This window comes from Dipodomys ordii, unplaced genomic scaffold (genome assembly GCF_000151885.1).
Source record: "Dipodomys ordii isolate 6190 unplaced genomic scaffold, Dord_2.0 Scaffold16, whole genome shotgun sequence".
NCBI classification, from domain to species: Eukaryota; Metazoa; Chordata; class Mammalia; order Rodentia; family Heteromyidae; genus Dipodomys; species Dipodomys ordii.
This window is the reverse complement of record NW_012267232.1, coordinates 4,522,334-4,543,079: the sequence shown is the minus strand read 5'-3', so window position 1 is coordinate 4,543,079 and position 20,746 is coordinate 4,522,334. Positions and strand designations below refer to the sequence as shown.

At 42.2% G+C, this 20,746-nt stretch overlaps 1 protein-coding gene across 1 annotated transcript in view; it reads right to left on the bottom strand.

Moving 5' to 3' along the window:
• The window catches only part of Nid2 (nidogen 2 (osteonidogen)), a 69,372-nt gene that overhangs the window by 26,053 nt on the left and 22,573 nt on the right, over positions 1-20,746 (bottom strand). Inside the window, exons 6-10 of the mRNA XM_013012321.1 lie at positions 15,098-15,247; positions 14,235-14,480; positions 12,401-12,601; positions 11,074-11,304; positions 450-593 (exon numbers count right to left, since the gene is read on the bottom strand). Of these exons, the coding sequence (XP_012867775.1) occupies positions 450-593; positions 11,074-11,304; positions 12,401-12,601; positions 14,235-14,480; positions 15,098-15,247 (972 nt within the window). The remainder of the gene's footprint in view (positions 1-449; positions 594-11,073; positions 11,305-12,400; positions 12,602-14,234; positions 14,481-15,097; positions 15,248-20,746) is intronic.

Genomic DNA, 20,746 nt, shown 5'->3' with positions numbered 1-20,746 from the left:
GGAAGGAAGGAAGGAAGGAAGGAAGGAAGGAAAGAGAGAAAGAGAGAAAGAAAGAGAGAAAGAAAGAAAGAAAGATTGATTTTTTTTCAAATATGAAGAAATATGTACTGCCGCTTTTGGAGACATAATAGGTTAAAGAAAGACAATGCCTAAAATTTAAGAAAAACCAAAAAACAGTCTAAGAGCTACTTAATATATACTCTAATAAAAACTTTAAAATATCTAAGAATTACAAAAGATGGTTTCTTTTCATAGTCCCAACCCCAAATATCAAACTCCAATTATCATTTCAAACCTAAACCAGGCCATGCTTTAGTTTTTATACAATGACATCCAGATGAGCAGCTGATAGAATCACAGATCCATGGAGACCATAAAGATGTATAGAGATAACTTTGAGAGCAAAGTGAAAACCAGGGTCATGTGACAGAAGCACAGCAGTCTCTTACCTACACAACTCCGTCCATCTCCCTGGTACCCAGGTGCACACTCACAGGTGTAGTCTGTACCTGTCCCTGCATGGCACTGTGCTGTCGAGTCACAGACATGGCTTCCATCATGGCAAGGATTCACTGGAGCAGGGCCTGAGTCTGCTGCAGGGGCAGAAAGGAAACAATAGAGCTGCTGTAGAGAGAATGGCAGGGAAGGAAGGAGACAGGCATCCTTGCAAAATTGACTAAATGATCACCTGTGTGGGGTGGCCATGTGCAGACCATATTAAATTATTAAGTTTCAAACCTGCATCTCAAGTTTCACTTCCAGAATAGATCCTCTGGCTGATTCTCTAAAAAGTTTTCTTATTTCTAGTAGTTTTATATTCAGAGAATAAAAGTGTCCAGCACCATCTCTTCTTTAAAAATACTATGTGTGTGCACACATACCCATATATGCAGGCTGATACCAGGGCATGAATTCAGGGCCTAGGCACTGTCCTTCAGCTTTTATGCTCGTTTGGTGCTCTGTCACTTGAGCCACAGCTTCAATGCCAGATTTTTGCTAGTTAATTGGAGAGGGATACGCAAGCTGAGCTGTCATCTCTATTGTGATTAGATTCAGAGATAAGTGAGTGACATAGGAAAAATTCCCTAAGCTCACAGTCATGAAGTGATTCATCAAGGAAGGACTCAAATCTCCAGCTTTCTGGCTCTAAATCTGACACTTTCTCATTAAAATTTACTACTTCCAAAATCTTACTTTTGAAACAATTCTGAACACTAAATAAATACAAATGACTTTGCTTTCTTCCTCTGCAGTATTGACCCCATGGTATGTATATCTATAATCTGTCCACGAGACAGTGGATGAATGACTGCTGACATGTGAAATCTTCCCTTCAGAAAGTTCTAAGTAGCATGCAATAGTTAATGCTCACTAATGTGCCAGGCAGGATTTGTATTGTATACTGCTTCATTAAACCCTCATAATTATGTAGCTCATGGCTCCAAAGGTTCCATTAATATATCTTCATTTTTATTAGTTTTGTTTTATTTTTGTCAATAGTGGGGCTTGAACTCAGGGCTTCATACTTTCTAAGCTACACTTCCAGTTCCACATCTCTGTAGCACAGACAGGCCAAGTAACCTGGTCACTGTTACATACACGGTTAGGAGAGATGAATAGAGCTGGGATAAGGTAAAAATCTAAGCCCACCACAACCCTTCTACTGGAAAAGGTGTGGTCTGGGACAGAGGGAGCTCCAGGACCTAGATAATCATGCCATTAGCTTTGGCACAGGTTTATTTCTATTTCCTCAGGTGTTAAGAATAAAAATGCTATGACATAGCCTGTATTTAAAGAACCCCATAGATTACTCTCCAAAACTTTGGCAAAGTAGCAGGGTATAAAATGAATCCACAAAAATCAGTAGCTTTTCTGTATGCCAACAATGAGGAAAGGCTGTAATCAGGATAGCAACTTCATTTGTAATGGACTAAAAAAAAAAAAGGAAGAATTAACCAAAGATGTGAAAGACTTCTATGATGAAACTTTAAAAACCTGGAAAAGAAAAGTAAAGCAGATTTAAGGAAATGGAAAAACCTTCCATGTTCCTAGACTGGAAGGATTAATATCGGGAAAATGGCAATACTGTCCAAAGCTATCTACAAATTCAATGCAGTACCATCAAAATCCCAACAGCATTCTTTAACAATTTAGAGGAAGCAATCCAAAAATTCATATGGAAAACAGAAGACCCCAAATAGCAAAATAAATAATCCTTAGCAGGAAGAACAGTGCTAAAGGAATATCAATACCAAACTGGAAACTATCACAAAGCCATAGTAATCAAAATGGCTTGGTAGTGGCAGGAATAGACCTGAGGACCAATGGAATAGGATAGAAGTCACAGAAATGAACCCACAGACCTATTGTCACCTAATATTTGATAAGGGAGCCAAAAACATAGGATGGAAAAAAGACAGCCTCTTCAACAAATTGTGCTGGCAGAATTGGCTAACCATGTGCAGAAAACTGAATCTAGAACCTTGTATATTATCCTGCACCAGAATCATGCCCAAAGCCCTCAATGTAAGGACAGATACCATGAAAATATTACAGGAAGGGATAGAGGAAACACAAGGGCTCCTAGGCATGGGTCAAAACTTCCTAAATAAAGATCCAGAATCACAACAAATCAAAGAAAGGCTGGATAAATGGGATTGCATCAAACTGAGGAGTTTCTGCATGGCAAAGGACATAGCTAGCAATATAAATAGAAATCCCACCAACTGGGAGAAGATCTACACATCAGACAAGGGCCTCATCTCTAAATATATACTTAGAGGTAAAAAACTAACCCCCCCCCAAAACAAATCCTCAAAGAAACAACAATCCAATTAATAAATGGATTAAAGACTTAGAAGGGCTGGGAAGTTGTCTGAGTGGTAGAGCGCTTGCCTTGCATGCATGAGGCCCTGGGTTCGATTCCTCAGCACCACATAAGCAGAAGAAAAAAAAAGCCGGAAGTGGCACTTGGCTCAAGTGGTAGAGTGCTAGCCTTGAGCTGAAGAGCTGAGGGACAGCACCCAGGCCCAGAGTTCAGGCCCCACGATTGGACCAAAAAAAAAAAAAAAACACTTAAAGAGAGAATTCTCAGAAGTAAGAATGGCCAATAGGCATATGAAGAGCTATTCAACATCTCTGGCCCTAAAAGAAACACAAAACCAGACAATGTTGAGATTCCACCTCAATCCAGTTAGAATGGCCATTATCAAGAAAACTAACAATAACAGATGCTGGTGGAGATGTGACATAAGGGAACATTATTGCATTGTTTGTGGAAATGTAAACTTGTTCAATCACTTTGGAAAGCAATATGGAGGTTCCTCAAAAAGACTAAAAACATAGAGCTTCCCTATGACCCAGCAATCGCAGTCCTGGGCATTTATCCAATTGACCACAAACAAGGCCACACTAAAGCCACCAGCACAATCATGTTCACTGCAGTATTGTTTACCATAGCTAAGATATGGAATCAACCCAGATGCCCCTCAGTGAACAAATGGATCAAGAAAATGTGGTATTTATACACAATGGAACCCTATGTTTCCATCAGAATGACCTTTCCCTGTTCATAAGAAAATAGAAAAACTTGAAAACTTTAATTAAGTAAATTAAGCCAGATCCAAAGAAACATAGGTTGCATTTGTAATAATTAGAATATTCCTATAAGTCTACAAGTAAACCCAATGGATGGTTAAAGATAACAAATTACACTTGGATATGATAAACTAAACTAAACTCTATAAACATTCACACAGTGAGGACAAAGGAGGATATTAGGAGAAGAACACAAGCGCTCAATAGCTATGTGCACATGATCATATAAAATGCTTACTGAAATGAACTCCAAGAAACAGAAAGAGCTGTTTTTTTTTTAATTGTACTGTTTGCAGAGGTTTTGTTTTTCCCTTTTGCTGCTGTTTTTTTATTTCTGCACCCTTTGTCTTGTATGTAAGTTTATCTGATTTGGAGAGTGAATGGCGGGACAAAGAGCAAACTAATTCAGCAGAGATACTCTCTAGATACTATGTCAGAAATGAACTATACAACTTGTGGGGGAGGGGTCAAGAGGGGACAAACGGGGAGAAAATGAGGGAGGGGGTAACACTGTTCAAAAAGAAACGTACTCATTACTTGACCCCTCTGCACCTCACCTTCACAATCAAATTTTAAAAAATAAAAATGTTTAGATATAACAACTTAAAAAAAATCGACTCCAGACGGATGATTTCCCCACAGGCCCCAGGGACTATGTTAGTTCTTCCTCCGCACTTTATCCCCTTCAGCTTCAACTTTGTCTCAGTCCACAGAATTCCAATCTTAGGCTCCAAAGACTTTAAGAGCTCCAACTATGCTTGCCACAATAGTTCCCTCTACACCCCCAGTCACCTCTGCTACCATGACGGCTGCATTTAGGTCATGATAACTTAGGTTTTCTTCCTTGTACTTCTGTGCCTGAATTCCTGACTATGACACAGGCCGCTCAGCATCCTCCACGTCTGACCCCACCCTCCCCACATCTCTTGCTACCCCTGAAATCAGCATCGTGGCATCTATGGATACATTTTGGTCGGATCACATGCCATAATCTCTTAGTACCACGCTCTGATGAGCCATTTCCTTTTCACCTATGTCTCCCCATCCCTTTAACTCATGGGGCTGAAATTTGTCCCGCCTCCTGCAAATACTTGCTGCCGTAGTGTGTTCATAGTCTTGTCTTCCTCCCAGTCCTTCAAGGCACCCGCCACTCCAAGTGCCTGCCTCTCCCCCAATGCCCAGGCTACCGCCCCTATAACCCCTGTATCACACTATAGTCAGTTGAGATGGAGTCACTGACAGGCCCTCCCTTTTTGAAAAACTCCAACCACCTACTTTTAAGAAGCACCACCAATGTTTCTACAGCTATCATCTCCCATTAGTGATTGAAAAGAAGGGATAGGGGTTTGTCCTCAGTTCACCTCAATGACATTGGCCGGAGTAACAGAATTTTTGTCAAGACAAAATACCAGCAAGTGGCCCAACATTGTTTAAAGCCAACAAACTTCAGTCCACAGAAGTCTAGCTCCCCCAAATCACACAGACGGCCTTAGAAGTTCATCACTGCGGCCCTCTTGGCAGAAAGGAAGCAAGGAAGGCCAGCACTGGGGCTGTGGTTGTTGAGTTATCCAAGTCAATCACTGGCCTGTGTTTTTTAGGCTGAAAACAACGGGCTGTGTCTTCCCCTAGGGGCCCCATGTTAAAGACAAGAAACCTGACTCTCCTCTCCCAGTTCTTTCTCCATTTTAGGAGAAGGTTCTGTACAAAAATGCTTGGCATACCTTGCCAGAGGGAAAAGTCATCTTCAAAATGTTTTAATTTATAAATACTATTGCTGAACTTTTCTTATTCAGAAATTCACAGCATCAAACATTTCACTCTGGTACATTCCAGCAAAGATTAGTGAGTTCCCACAGACGTTCAGAGCTTACCTCTGCCAGGCATGAAAAGAAAAGAAAAAAATGTAGAGGCAACCCAAAAATGACTTAGAAATTTGGACAGAAGGCACTATTACACTTAAAACTACAGAGAAAATGTCTGGAAGTATATGACACTGATTGAAAATGCAATTCGCTCATAGGAACAGTTATATCACCTACAGGGCCCATTGAAAAACAAAAATACAGAGTCCCTTCTTAGAAAAATAACATTCTTTTTTAATTTAAAAATTAAGAATGTTATGCTGTGCACTGGTGGTTCAAACCTGCAACCCTAGCTACTCTGGAGACTGACATCTGAGGATTGCAGTTTGAAGCCAGACAGACAAATCCAAGAGACGCTTATCTCCAAAATGTTAAACGAGAGTATGGCTCAAGTGGTGGAGCACCATCCTTCAGTAAAAAAGCCAAATGAGAGAAAGGAACCTTGAGTTCAAGCCTCAGAGCCAGGACATAAATTAATTAACTCAGTGCTAGCAGACCATTAAACCAAACATGAGACCCCTTCAGAGCTCAGAGCTCTCCCTACTCATGGAATGTGGCTTCTAATAATCTAATCATATTCCTAAAACCATTTCACTATTCTCTACCACAGCTTGCTGGCTATTCTCCTGTTCCAGCAAATAAACCACAGCAGTATTGTTCTTGAGCCATTTCATATTTACCCTCACCCCCTCACACAACTGCTCAACTTTGAAAGGATCTGGAACTAATTTACTCATTTAATCAATCGGGGAAGAGTTTCCTTAAAGGAACAATCCATTCAGCATCACTGCAGTGCTCTGCCCTGGCTCCAAAAGCATCCCTGGGTCTTGTCCTTCAAATTGACATTTGAAGTTCAAACAATTGTAGGGCAGGGAGGGAATGGAATAGTTGTAGAATGGACAGCCAGGGCTGCAGGTTCTGCATACTCAGGGGGAGGACCCAATCCTACATCCATGACAGTCCTATTCAGTGTGGCAGTTGTATTGTTGTACATGCCTTCCAGCCAGATGCTAGGTCTAGCTGGAGTGAAAGACCTAAGACATTGCTGTGCATGGAGAAGGAAAGGAACAAAAAACAGTTTATGTCTGGTGCTTTTTTCTGGTCTCAACTTTTCCCATTTTTTCCCTCCTATTCAGGTAGAATGAATAGTATTGTTCTCTGTAGATGACATGAAGTTGACACAAAGGGTTTAGAAACACACACATTGTCTCTTTTCAAACTAGGTATAAATGGCAGGGCTTTTAAGAGGCCAACACAGCACAGAGTGTGGGCTCTGCATGCTGTCTGGGCGGAAGTCCTAGCTCCCCACTCAAGGGCTGGTACTTCCAACTGCTTCATTGCTTTATCACTTTCCCATCTATAAAGCAGAAAAAAATACGATAGAAATAAGTTGTTAGAGTGGAGAGTAGATTAAGTATGGAAATGCTCATAAAGTACTAAGAACAGAGGTGCTGCTTATTAATTATTCTTATTATTTGACTTGGGTGGAAATGGATAATCTAAAACTTAAGACTAACCTCAGCAGCTTGGTAGATGCTAGTTTGCTCAGTCTTTGTTATTCCCACTTGGATTGTCATTAAGAAAAATAGGCTCAGCACTGGTGGCTCATGCCTGTAATCCTAGCAGCTCAGGAGGTTAAGATCTGAAGATCATGGCTCAAAGCCCATCCAAAATTGTTATCTCCAATTAACCAGCCGAAAGCCAGAAGTGGGGGTGTGGTTCAAGTGGTAGAGTATTAGACTTAAGCAAAACAGGCACAAGTAAGAGCATAAGGCCCTGTCTTCAAGGCCCAGTACTAGCAAAAAGAATGGGGGCAGGGGAGGGAAACAGAAAGTATTCTATTTCCTAACTGACTAGAATCTCAACGGACTCTGTACCTGGGAGACTCTTCCACTAATGGCTATTTTCGCAGATCCTAGGTTTGTACCAGCCGAGGGCAAAACTGATCACCTAAAGGAGAAAGATGTTTTTCAATCTCTTCTTCAGAAATCTGAACTCTTTTCCTTCATGATTTACATGTTCTTCTAAAATCAACTGACAGTTTGTACATTATTCACTACCTTAGAATCCTATCTCTGGACACATAGACACATGTCTATGGCTCCAACCCAGTATCCTATAAACAAAAAAAACCACGGGATTCTACTATCAAGTCTCCTTCCCCCTTTCCATTATGTTGTCTTCATGCAGTCAAGGTATTTTATCCTCTTCACCACTCTATTTCCCTTCCTTTGCTCTTCCATCTTCATTCCCACTGATCCTCTCCTAGTCAGTTCCCACAAGCCACACTAACACTACTATCACCAGCATGTTAGGCTTATAGTCCACAAATAAAGAACATGTAATATTTCACTTTCTGAGCTTGGCTTATTTCACTTAATATGAGCCTCTTCAGTTCTATCCATTTCCCTTCCAATTATATAGTTTTATTTTAAATTTTATTGTCAAGGTGATGTACAGAGGGGTTACATATGTAAGGTAGTGAGTACATTACTTGTCAAACTTGTTACCCCCCTCCATTTTCTCCCACTTTCCCTCCCCACCATATCGGTTTATTATTTTATAGCTCAGTAGAATTCTGTGGTATAAGTGTATATGTTATGTGTGTTTACTCACAAGATAGATATATTTTCTTGATTCACTCATCAGTTGCTAGGTACCCTGCTAATCCCACAATTTGATTAACATGAACACATGGCTGCAATGAACATGCATGTGCAGGTATTTTTCCAGTATATTGATTTACTCTCCTTTGACTATATGCCCAAGTGGTATGGAGGAGACATAAGATAGGTCTATTTTTAATGTTCTGAGAAACCCCCCATGCTGATTTCTATAGTTGTTGCAGATCTACTTTACATTTTCACCAACAGTTCCTTATTCCCCTGCATCCTCACACCAGCATTTGTTGTTTATTTGCTTGATGACTGCCATTCTGACCAGAGTAAGATGGACTTTTGATTTTCATTTCCTTTATGGCTAAGGAACAATCTTTCATTAGCCACGTGTTTCTTCTTGAGAACAGTTTGTTCAAGCTGTTGTCTATTGATTGTTGTCTTTTCTCCAGTGGATGCTTTTGGCTCCTTCGGTGGTCCACTTTTTAATTACATTTCTTTTTATTATTGAATTATAACAGAATGTCATATTTTCTGCAAGTCTCTTATTAAATATAATTTAGAGTATTTTCTCACATTCCATGGATTGCATTTTCACTTTGCTCTGATTTCCCTTGGAAGCTCAAGTTCTTTTCTTTGAACTCTGATGATACCCAATTATTTTTTCTTTCACTTTTTATACTTTTGCTGTCCTAAGAAATCACTGCCAAACTCACAATGACAAAAATGTACCCCTTTCTGTTCTTTTAAAAGTTTTTTAATTCTGCTGGTCACCAGTGTAGTAATCCTAGTTATGCAGGAGGCTGAGATCTGAAGATAGCCGTTCAAAGCCAGCCTGGTCAGGAAAGTCCATGAGACTCTCATCTCCAATAAACCACCAGAAAACTGGAAATGGCTCTGTGGTTCAAGTGGTAGAGCATTAGCCTTGAGCTGAAGAGCATAGGGACAGCACCCAAACCATAATTCAAGCCCCACAACCAAGAAAAAAAAAGTTTTAAACTCTTACATTCAGGCAAGTGAGTCATTTGAATTCATTATTGTATATGCTGTGAGCAGGATTCCTGCTCAATCTTTTGCATGCATATGACCAGGTGTCTCTGCGCCACCTGCTAAAAATGGCTTAATTCCTCATTGAATTATTCTGTCAGCCTTATTGAGAGAGAGAGGAAAAAAAAAAGCAACTGACCACAAATGTGAACATTTCCTTCTGATTCTCATGTCCACTGACCTGCACGTCATCTACCCATATACCTAGACCACTCTGTCCAAATTACTTCAAGTTTCAAAATGGAGGTATTTGAGTACTCCAATATAATTTTCTTGCAGATTATTTTCACTATTCTGGGTTCTGCAAAGAAGCCAGCTGATGATATTTTGATAGGGACTAAGTTATATCGATAGCATAATCTGGGAAGTACTACCATATTAACAAACCTATGTCTCCTAATTAATAACCTGGAAAAATATTCCCTTTTTTTCCCAAAAAAGTTGTTTGTCTTTTTCTTTTTGGGGGGGTTGTTGGCAACACTTAAACCATATACCCAGTTCTATTTGTTTTTGTTATTTTTACAGTTCGGTCTTTTTTTCCCCTTTTGTGCCAGTGCTGGGACTTGAACTCAAGGACCTGAGCACTGTCCTTGAGCTTTTGTGCTCAAGGCTAGTACTGCTCTGCCACTTGTCTCATAGCTCCACTTCTAGCTTTTTGCTCGTTAACTGGAAATATGAGTCTCATAGACTTTCCTGCCCTGGCTGGCTTTGAATCATGATCCTAAGATCTCAATCTCCTGAGTAGCTAGGATTATTAGCATGAACCACAAGTACCCAACATTTTCCTCCTACCCCTACTTCCTGAATAGCTGGGATTACAGATGTGTGTTGCTGAATATAGTTTTTAAAAAAGGCAGCTGTTTCTATAGACAAGCATTCACTTCTGTTAAAATGTTTTATTAACAGCCAGCCACCTGTGGCTCACACCTGTAATCCTATCTACTCAGGAGACTGAGATCTGAGGACTCCGGTTCAAAGCCAGTTTGGGCAGGAAAGTCCAGGAGACTCTCATCTCCAAGTAACCAGCAAAAAGCTGGAAGTGGAGTTGTAACTCAAGTGGTAGAGGACTAGTCTTAAGCAAAATGCTCAGAAATAGCATTTAGGCCCTGAGTTCAAACTCCAGAATTGGTACCAAAAAATAAAATTTAAAAAAGGTACTCCCATACATTTTTAACTCTTTTAAAGTTAAAGTTCTGAATTTCATTTTTACTTACTGTTGATTATAAATACAATGTTTATATATTGATCTTGTATTCTGCAACATTATTGAATTTATTCTAATAGATTTTTAGTAAATTTCTTGGACTTTCTGCACAAAAGCTCATGTCATCTGAGAGTACATAAGTTTACTTCTTCCTTTCCAGTTTAGACACCTTCTATTTTGTCTCCTTATCTACTTACTTGCCACAATAACTAGCTCCAACTTCCAGTACTGACTAAATAGAAGTAGCAAGCACAAAGCATCCAGTCTCATGTTCAAGTGAAGTTTCCAAACATAAAAGTCTGATTTTATTTTTCCAGGCACCACCAGCTTTTTGTTCCACCAGAGTTTAGTGAGAACTCCATTCTTTAAGCTTTGACTAAAATGTCACTTGGGGGGAGGGGGGGGAGGGGGGCGGGGCACCTTCCCTGCACCTCCAATCCAGACGCACTTGTCATAACTGCAACAAGGCATGTCAACACCTCCCTCCCTCTTACGTGGTCCAACCTTGCTCAGAGCTGTGAACACATCACTAGCTGTTGCTCCACGCCAGCTTCAATTGCTATGGTGTTTCCTGACCTTTGGTAGGGACACTCTTCTTCTACAAATTCTATTTCTCTTCCTCTGCTTTACTCAACCTTATATGCAGCACCTTATAATCTGGTACTCATGAACCCTTATGAGCCTCTGCATTGTTTGGATGCTTCCTAAAAGGAATGTAAGTTTTGCCCAACAACAGAAGAAATCTTACCTTCAACAGGGCCAATCTGATTGGTCACAGCAAATCTCAGCACACCTTCATCTTCATTGTACAAGGCAAAGATCCGGTCCACTGTCAGCTGCTGGGTGGCAGGCACAGCCTGGTGTCTAGGGGCATGCCTGCACACCTGGTAAGTGACATTCTGGTGTATCCGGTATGACCATGTTTGGTTGATGTCACCCAAAGTAAGAGAGTAGTCTCTGGAACTAGTGGAGGTCACAGCTGTAACATTTTACAGGCCAATTGGTAAATATTTCTAAATATTAATTAAATTCTCATGTGGGGTGGGTTTTTCTACAGTTATTGTTGGTTGATGTTATTGTTGCTCTGATAGTGGGGCTTGACCTCAAGGCCTGGGCGCTGTCTCCTACCTTTTTAGGCTGACTTCGAACTGCAATTCTCAGATCTCAGCCTTTGGAGTAGCATTTTAAATGGCAAGACCAAGAGGTCAAGTCTCATCTGTCAACTCCAAATGTCACATTTGCTTCATACCATTTGCAAGGATTCTAAGAATTTTTAAAGCAGGCTGAAATCATCAGAACAAGGTTACAGGATAAATTCTAATAATCAATATTTCGGCTGGGCATGGTAGCTCACGCCCGTAATACTAAGTACCAAGGAGGCAGGAAAGGCTGAGACTCTTATCTCCAATAAACCACTTAGAAAACCGAAAGTGATGCTGGGGCTCAAGTGGTAGAGGACTAGCCTGGAGCTGAAGAGCTGAGGGACAGTGCCCAGGCCCAGAGTTCAAGCCCCACAACCGACAAAATTTTTTTTTTTTTACTTATACCCGAGGGTAAACAGCATGGTCAGGAACTATGTTTTATCATCACTACCTCCCCCCAACAATTTTTAATTGATTGATTATATTATTACTTTTTGAAAGGACACATTCTATGTACAGGAGCCAACCCTCTGCTCACTCACACCATCCGTTTCACAATAAAATCAAAAATGAGCCAGGCACTGATAGATCATGCCTGTAATCCTAGCTACTCAGGAAGTTGAGATCTGAGGATTACAGTTCAAAAACAGCCTGGGCAGGAAAGTCCGTTAGATGCTTATCTCCAATTAACCACCAGAAAACCAGAAGTGGAGTTGTGGCTCAAGCCTTGAGCTGAAGAGCTCAAGGACAGCGCCCAGGCCCAGAGTTCAAGGCCCACAAAAACAAAAGACTGACAAAAACAAAAAAGCAAAACAAACAAACAAAAAAAACATGATTCTGAACTCATTTGGTATGCTACATATTGTTCTAGAACATTCTATATGAGACAAGTAAAATGCTCATGTTAGAGATGTAGAAGCTGGTTACCCATACCTGAGTCTGAGTAATGGTAAAGCTCTTTGTAGGGAGCCATGTGGGCTGTAAAATTTGCTGGGATGTAGGGCACCTGGCCTTGGATATCGGTCCTCATGCTCAGATAGTTCTCTGGGTCAAGTCCCTCAGCAGTTTGAGTGATGCAAAGCCTCTCCCCTCCTGGGTAGAAAATAACTTCCATGTCATGAGTAAAGGTGGCCCCTGCAGAGGACAAAAATTCAGACAGGGGTCAAAAGAAGCTCCACTTACATGATTACCAGTACTGGCTGAGCAGAGTGCTTACCTAGTATGCCTAAGGCTGTGGGTTTGATCCCCAGTACTGCAAAGTCAAAATAAGTGCTTTTCAGTCATTAGCTGATATCCAAACTAAGTCCTATCAGCTTTGGATGCCCTAAACCCCCCACATTTGATATTAGAGTCTCATTTCCTCCCTTACTTCATACTCTTTCTCTTTATACGAGCTTGTATTCTGTAAGAAATACATTCTTGGGAACATCCTGGACTTCGTTCTGAGGTTGCCAGAATTAGCAAAAACAAACCAGCAAAAACAAGACATGAAAAAAAAAAAACATAAACCAGGATATCCAGATATCTTAAATTTGCATTTCAGATAAACATGGATATATTTTTCTTATATACTTCATGACTACTTAGGGAATGTTTATACTTTGAAAAATTGTGTATCTTAAATTCTAACTGAATGTTGTGTGCTATATTTTATCTACTTTTGACCCAAGATTTTATTTAAATCTTGATTCAAGGCAAGATCTTATAAACAGCTATTAAAATCTGCAGTTTCTCTCATTTTGTGTTCAAGAAAAAAGAAATAAGTCCTTGTAGATACATAAAAAGCCAAAAAGTTTCCTTCATGCTGTCAAAGGAGGTCCTTGGCCTGGTATGATGGCACATACCTGCAGTCTTAGCTACTCAGAAGGTAGAAGTAGGAGGATCCTAGTCCAAAGCCAGCCCAGACCAAAATATGATACCCTATCCTAATAAGCTAAAAGCAAAAAGACCAGAAGTCCTGAGCTCAAGCCCCTCTACTAGAATAGGAGAATAAGGAAGGAAGGAAGGAAGGGAGGGAGGGAGGGAGGGAGGGAGGGAAAGTGGAAGGGAGAAAGGGTGGAAGGGAGGGAGGGAGGAGAGCGAAGAGAGGAGAGGAAGAAGGGAGGGAGGGAGAGAGGAAAGGAAGGAACGATCGTTCAATTAGCAACTTTAGCATCTTCTGAAAGCTTATTTAAAAAGCACATGACTGGGAATGTGGCTTAGTGGTAGAGTGTTTTGCCTATATGCATGAAGACCTGTGATTCCTAGTATCACATAAACAGAAAAAGCCAGACGTGGCATTGTGGCTGAACTGGTAGACTGCTAGCCTTGAGCAAAAGAAGCTCAGGGACAGTGCCCAGGCCCTGAGTTCAAGCCCCAGGATTGGAAAAATAAAAATAAAGTAATAAATAAATAAATAAGCAGACTCATAACCCACCCACCCATCCAGAAATTTATGCCCTCTTAAGCCATGCAGGTGGCTTGTATGCAGGTTGAAGTATGACAAGCACTGGCACATGCAGGTACAAGAAGTAAAATCTTCTCTGGGTGCCCAAAGGTACCATGTGGCATCCCTATTTGCCTGTATGAAATGGCTCAAAAGGTGACAAATACAGCTGGGAGAACATTTAGAAGCAATTGTAGTCTTTGAATCAGTTGTGTGAGTCCAAACCAGTCCCAATGAACGGTACACAGAACTCCACAAATCTAGGGTGCAAGAACAGGCAGATCCTCCTTCACCCCAAGAAGCAAAACAGCAAAGCAGAGCGACTTGGGGGTCCTTACTCACCAGTGAGGCTGAAGCCGTTTTCAGAGCCTGGCTTTTCCAAAGCAAAGAGCCAACCAAACAGGCCTCCGATTGGCGTGAGGGGGAGAAGGGCTTGGGCCGCTGGCTGCGGGATATGGCTGATGGCTGTGTAGGCCCTGCCATCATTGCCCACGATGTAAGCATGCAGGTCCACATCAGTAAAGTGCACGGGCGTGGGGCCCACACGGAGGTGACCACTCACTTTTCCATTGACCCGGTGAGGTGCCCCTGAGAGTCAGAAAATCCAGTTAGCCTTAGCCCTGGCCATGGCCCATAGAGTAGGCACCCACACAAAATAATTCCCCTCACAACTCCCCAAACTCCCTCCGCCCTTCCTCCCACCCCCCGGTCATGGGACTTGAACTCTGGGCCTGGGAGCTGGCCCTGAGCCTTTCAGCTCAAGGCTAGCACTCTACCACTTGAGTCACAGTGCCACTTCCAGTTTTCTGGTAGTTAATTGGAGATAAGAGTCTCACAGCCTTTCCTGCCCAAACTGGCTTTGAACCGAAATCCTCAGATCTCAGCCTCATGCGCTTTGAACTGAGATCCTCAGATCTCAGCCTCGTGCGTTGCTAGGATTACAGGCATGAGCCACCAGAGCCTGGCTCTACAAATCATTTTAATGAAGCCCAAGAGATCTCTTTCTCCCTCTCTTCTTTCTCTCCCTTCCCCAAAGGCTTGGGGTAGGGGGAGAGACTTCTGATGAATCATCAGAGTAGGAAATGGCCCCAACCTGTTGCTAACACTAGATTCAGGCAGAGAAGTAAGGTCCACAGAGCCAAGCTCACACTTCAGACAGACAGACAGAAAGAAGACAGAAAGGGCGCCCCCAGGCCATCAGTCACCTTCTGGTAAGCAGTGTTTCCCATTTCCGTAGAACCTAGATTGGCAGTGGCAGCAAAAGCCGGTGGCATAGTCGGTGCAGAAGGCATGCCGAGAGCATTGATCATGGCTGTGTTCGCAGGTCTCCTGGCGGCCAGCATTGTAGGTGAAGACTGAAAAACAAAACCAACAGCCATCAGAAGCTGCTGAGCTTTTACCATGGAGATGGCATCTGAGCCACAAAATCTGTTGGGATGATAATAAACCAAGAGGGTTTTGAGGCTTAAGAGAGGGGAATTTGCTTGCTTTGTTTTGGCAAGAAGTGAGGCTTTCTGAAGCCTTGTGGGTCTCACAGTGATGCTGGAAAGCGATGACCTCGCTGTACCCCTGGGGTCTGAGGACTGCACAGTGAGCAAGTCAGTTAAAAAAATGGCCACAGACCAGCCAATTCCGCATGGGTCACCCTACAAGTAATGAGCTGCTAGGAGAAGAAAAAGGAAGGGAGCTAATAATTGAGATATGTCCAATCATTCTTCTTGTAACTCTGGACTTTAATAAGCTACAGCTAGTCTCACTACCCAGACTTTTCTTTTCTGAAAAAGAAGGGCCTTGAAGAGTGTACATACACCTATTATAAAGAAGAATGAGGTGTCAGGCACCAGTGGCTCAAGCCTGTTATCCTAGCTACACGGGAGACTGAGATCTAAGGATCGTGGCTAGAAGTCAGCCGAGGCAAGAAAGTCCATGAGACTCTCATCTCCAATTAGTCACCAAAAGGCTGGAAGTAGAGCTGTGGCTCAAGTGGTAAAATGCCAGCCTTGAGTGAAAAAGCTAAGGACAGTGCCTAGGTCCTGAGTTCAAGCCTGGTACAAGAACAAGAAAAAGGAGGAGGAAGAGGAGGAGGAGAAGGAAAAGGATGAAGAAGAGGAAGAGGTGGTAACAGAGGAGAAGCAGCAGGAAGGGCTGAAGGAGAGAGAAAGGAAGAGAGAATCAAGGAGTAAAAATGTTCTGACCCTTGCAGCCCCAGCACAAGCATGATTTCTATGCAAGAGAGAGTTTGAGTGACAGTCACAGACTTTCTAGAAAGCCGTAGTAAACTAGGATGAGCTTGAAGTCCAGGCTCTGTTGCTGCTGTCTCCCACTTATTTGGCTCATTAAAAAATTTAAAAAGAGGAGGGAGAGAACGGGGGGGGGGAGAGCGGGAGATGGGAAGGGATGGGAAGGGGAAACAAAAGAGGAGGCAACAATGCTTGATAAGAAATGTACTCATTATCTTGCTCGTGTAATTTTAACCCCTCTGTACGGTATTTTCACAATTAAAAAAGAGAGAAAAAAATTTAAAAAGAGGGTTATTTGTGCTACAGGGGGAAAAAAGAGCAAAGTCCATTGTCTATAAAGGAAGTGTCCCAAGGTGACAGGGTGTGGAGGGATTCATAGTGGGCACAAGACTGCCAGGACACTGATGAAAATGTCAAGTCCAGCCATGGCCAGCAGGAGGCCAAGAGGAATCCTGCAGCTTGCAGCATCACAAGCATAGAGAAGAAATGACAGGGAAGTCTGATGGACACTAGTGGTCCTGTCACCAAAGACACCCTACCAGGAAAATCTAGATCACAGCTGCATTCCAGGTCTGAGTCCAAAATGAGAAATCAGGAGGGGAAGGAAGACATCAAAAGATCAATATTCCAAGACAGGAAACCAATGAGGAAAGTACAGAACTATATATGTAACAACTGGAGACTTGTATCTCCAATTAAAAGGAGTATAAACTTCTATCCTCAAGAAAATGTTACATGTAACAACGTTAACATTAATGTTTCATATATACAAAATACTCTGTCCCAAAATATAAGTTGAAATCTTTTCATTTTACACAAAAACCCTGGGAAGCAGGAACTGTTTTTAATCTTTGTTGTTTGCAGATAAAGAAACTGTTTAGCCAGGCACCAGTGGCTCACACCTATAATCCTAGCTACTCAGGAGGCTGAAAGTTTGAAACCAGCTCAAGCAGGAAAGTCTGTGAGATTCATCTCTGTTTAACCACCACAAAGACAGAAATGGAGCTGTGGCTTAAGTGGTAGAGCACCAGCCTTGAATGAAACAGCTAAGGGACAGCACCCAGGCCTGAGTTCAAGCTCCAGCACTGGCACACACAAAGGAAGGAAGGAAGGAAGGAAGGAAGGAAGGAAGGAAGGAAGGAAGGGAGGGAGGGAGGGAAAGAGAGAGGGAAGGAAGGCATCTGAAGTCACCCAGGCAGTGCTTGACAAAGGTGGATCTCAACCCAGAATTTTTTTTGAGGTCACTTTGACCTTTTGTTGTTGTTGTTGTTGTTGTTATTGTCAAGGCAATGTACAGAGGGGTTACAGTTACATAAGTAAGGTTCAACTCAGAATCTTGACGACCACTACTCTCCCCTACCCTCAGTGGGATCCAAGTTCTTACCAGAGGAACACTATAGCTTAAAGATATATCAGGTAGTTATTAGTCATTAATCAGCACTGGCTCTAGCAAGCCAGATGGACTACAGATGAGGCTAATGAGAAGACAGAGCAGAGATGGCCCATGGAGAGCCCAGAATGTGAGAAGAGCCCAGGTAAGAGTGGAGAGCACAGCCATTCACTTTTGGAGAGCACCAACCAGCTGAAGAGTGCCAGGTGGAGCAGAGAAGCCCGCCTCGAATGGAAAACCTGACAGGAGTGCAGGAAGAATGAAGTCAGCGCCTTGTCAAGATTTGTCCTCGAGCCTTGATGATGTGGCTGAGAAACTCCAGCTTCACTACAAATAGAAAATTAGGCATAACTTAACTTTTGAACAGGAAAGTGACAGGCAGAACTCAAATTGCTCTGAAACAGGAAAATGACAAAATTCAAAGCATTAAAAAAAAAACAGGCGGATCATGATAAATTATTAGAGGTTTCTATAAGGAAAACCATCACTGTATCACTGGCTTAGAACACAGGTGTTTTCTTTTTATTTACTTAATATGTTTGGTCCTGGAGAAGGAACTGGGACCTCACACATACGAAGTATATACTCCACTGTGCTACAACCCCAGCCCTCCAAAAACCATGCTGAGTAAACAAAAATGAATGTGACTTGGGTGTGTCAAAGTCTCAGGTTTCTTCAGCTAAGAAAATCACAAGTAAGTGTGTGCTGCAGTTACTTGAGAAGCTTGAACAGTGTGTCCTATAGAGGGGTGTGTGTTTGTGTGTGTGTGTGTGTGTGTGTGTAAGATCCCAAATGCTCAGACTCCAGCTCTGCTTGAGTGCTGTATATAGTAAAAACTAGAGTGTGTGTGTGTGTGTGTGTGTGTGTGTGTGTGTGTGTGTAAGATCCCAAATGCTCAGACTCCAGCTCTGCTTGAGTGCTGTATATAGTAAAAACTACTGGTTCCATAAAACCAGAGCACACACTGTCAGCTCTCTCACCTCAGTGAGATCAGTGAAGACATAGATCAGTTGGGACCCAGGAACTCCAGAATGGCATGTTGGCCAAGCAAGCCAAAATCAAATGCAAAAGACATAGTATTGCAAATATCTTGCTTTTGCCCCTCCCTAGCTCCTTCTAGTTTTGACATCTTTCCCATGATCCTGGAAAAGGATTTGTACAAAGGACCTGATTAGGAATTAACAACCAATCAGAATGGTGTAGGACTCTGACAGATAAAAAGTCACCTTCGAAAACTACTTAGTTTTATAATAGGGGCAACCAATCAGAACAAAGCCCAGGGTATAAAAACCTCTAGGCTCAGAGCTACCTACACAGACACACAGAGGAAAGGACTCTCACCAAGATACTGGTCTTTGTAAACATCATGCTTCCTACAACAGTGGAAGGCATTGTCTGTATCTGAGCTGCAACACCAAGCAGGTGTTGTCTAGTACAGAACTACAACCCTAAGGACTCTGCCCACCATAAACAGCGAAAGAAATCCACATTATGAGGATGACACTTCTTCCTCACACCTTCATTGCCAGAAACCAGTTTTCTTCCCACACCTCTAAGACCAGGTAAAAAGGTAGTCTGATTCAGGTCTAAAGCAGTCATTTTCAAAAAATTCAGGCAAATGTAAAGCTAACTTTGATACATTGTTCTGTCTACAAAAATAAGGAAATGATAGATTTGTACTGTAGTCCCTCAAACTGTTTTGATCTTGTGAAGGCTCATTCCTTGGCCTAGTTCTGGAGATGGAAAGGGGATGGAAGAGAAACTACAGATCCAGGGTCAGGCTAATTTAATTGTAAAACTAGGTGTGATTGCTGCTTTTAGAGGGATAAAAGGAGAGAGGTACAGCAACTTACACATGCAACCATGCAAAAGGCTGTAAATTAATTGGAAACCAAGATGGCATTTTGCTACCAAAATAAATAAGTAATAATACTAATAATTAGGCTCTTATCGAGGGATATTCTAAGAGTCAAACTATAACAGGTTGAATAGTAAGCTAACCTAAAGGATCTTCTCTGACAATTTTCTTTTCTGTCAGTTGTAAGACTTGAACTCAGTGCCTGGGCGCTGTCCCTGAGCTTTTGTGCTCAGGGGTAGCACTCTACCATTTTGAGCCACACCTCCACTTCAAGTTTTCTGGTCGTTAATTAGAAACGGAAGGTGGCTCAGTGGTAAGGATGCTTGCCTTGCGTGCATAAGGCCCTGGGTTCGATTCCTCAGCACCACATAAGCAAAAAGAAAAAAGCCGGAAGTGGCGCTGTGGCTCAAGTGGTAGAGCGCTAGCCTTGAGCTGAAGAGCTGAGGGACAGCGCCCAGGCCCAGAGTTCAGGCCCCATGACCGGACCCCAACCCCTCAAAAAAAAAGTTTCATAGATTTTCCTGCCCAGGCTGTCTTTGAACCGTAATCCTCAAATCCCAGCCTCCTGAGTAACTAGGACTACAGGATTACAGTTGTGTGAGCCATCAGCACCGGGCTCTCTGACATTTTTTAATGTAAATTTTTATTTTCAAGCCAGAATTTGCTAAACCAAGCATACAACTTACCTTTCAGCCACATGATTGTCACAATAGGTTCACTTTCCTGATAAACGCATCTTCTACACCTGCCTCTGCACCAGGTGCACAATTAGATTTGGTCACTTCACACTTAAAATGGCAAAGGTAAAGGTAAAAGAGCCTCTTGCAATTTTCTTTGATTCAACAACTATGTAAATATCTAGAAATTGAGGACAGAGCTGGATTAAGAGAGACAAGAGTTGCTGTTCTGAAGTTTGCATTCTACTGGGCAGTCAGTAAGTCAATATTAACAAGTATGGTGGATGTGTTTTAAGAGCTGTGTGGAGCAACCAGGTACCAGTGGCTCATACCTGTAATCCTAGCTATTCAGGAAGCTCAGATCTGAGGATCATGGTTCAAAGCCATCCCAGGCAGGAAAGTCCATGAGACGTTTATTTCCTATTAACCACCAAAGGCCAGAAGTACAGCTGTGGCCTCAAGTGGTACAGCACGCCAGCTCCAAGCAAGAAAGAGCGTGCAAGGACTGAGATCAAGCCCCAGTACCAGCACACACACACACACACACACACACACACACACACACAAATGCAACTCCTGAAGCTCGCCTAGCCCAATTCCAGCTGTATGGATGGATGCCAGAATCTGCACTCTGGCCAAGTGTAATGGCAACTAATGGGAGACAAGATATTCACAAGCCTCCTACTTCT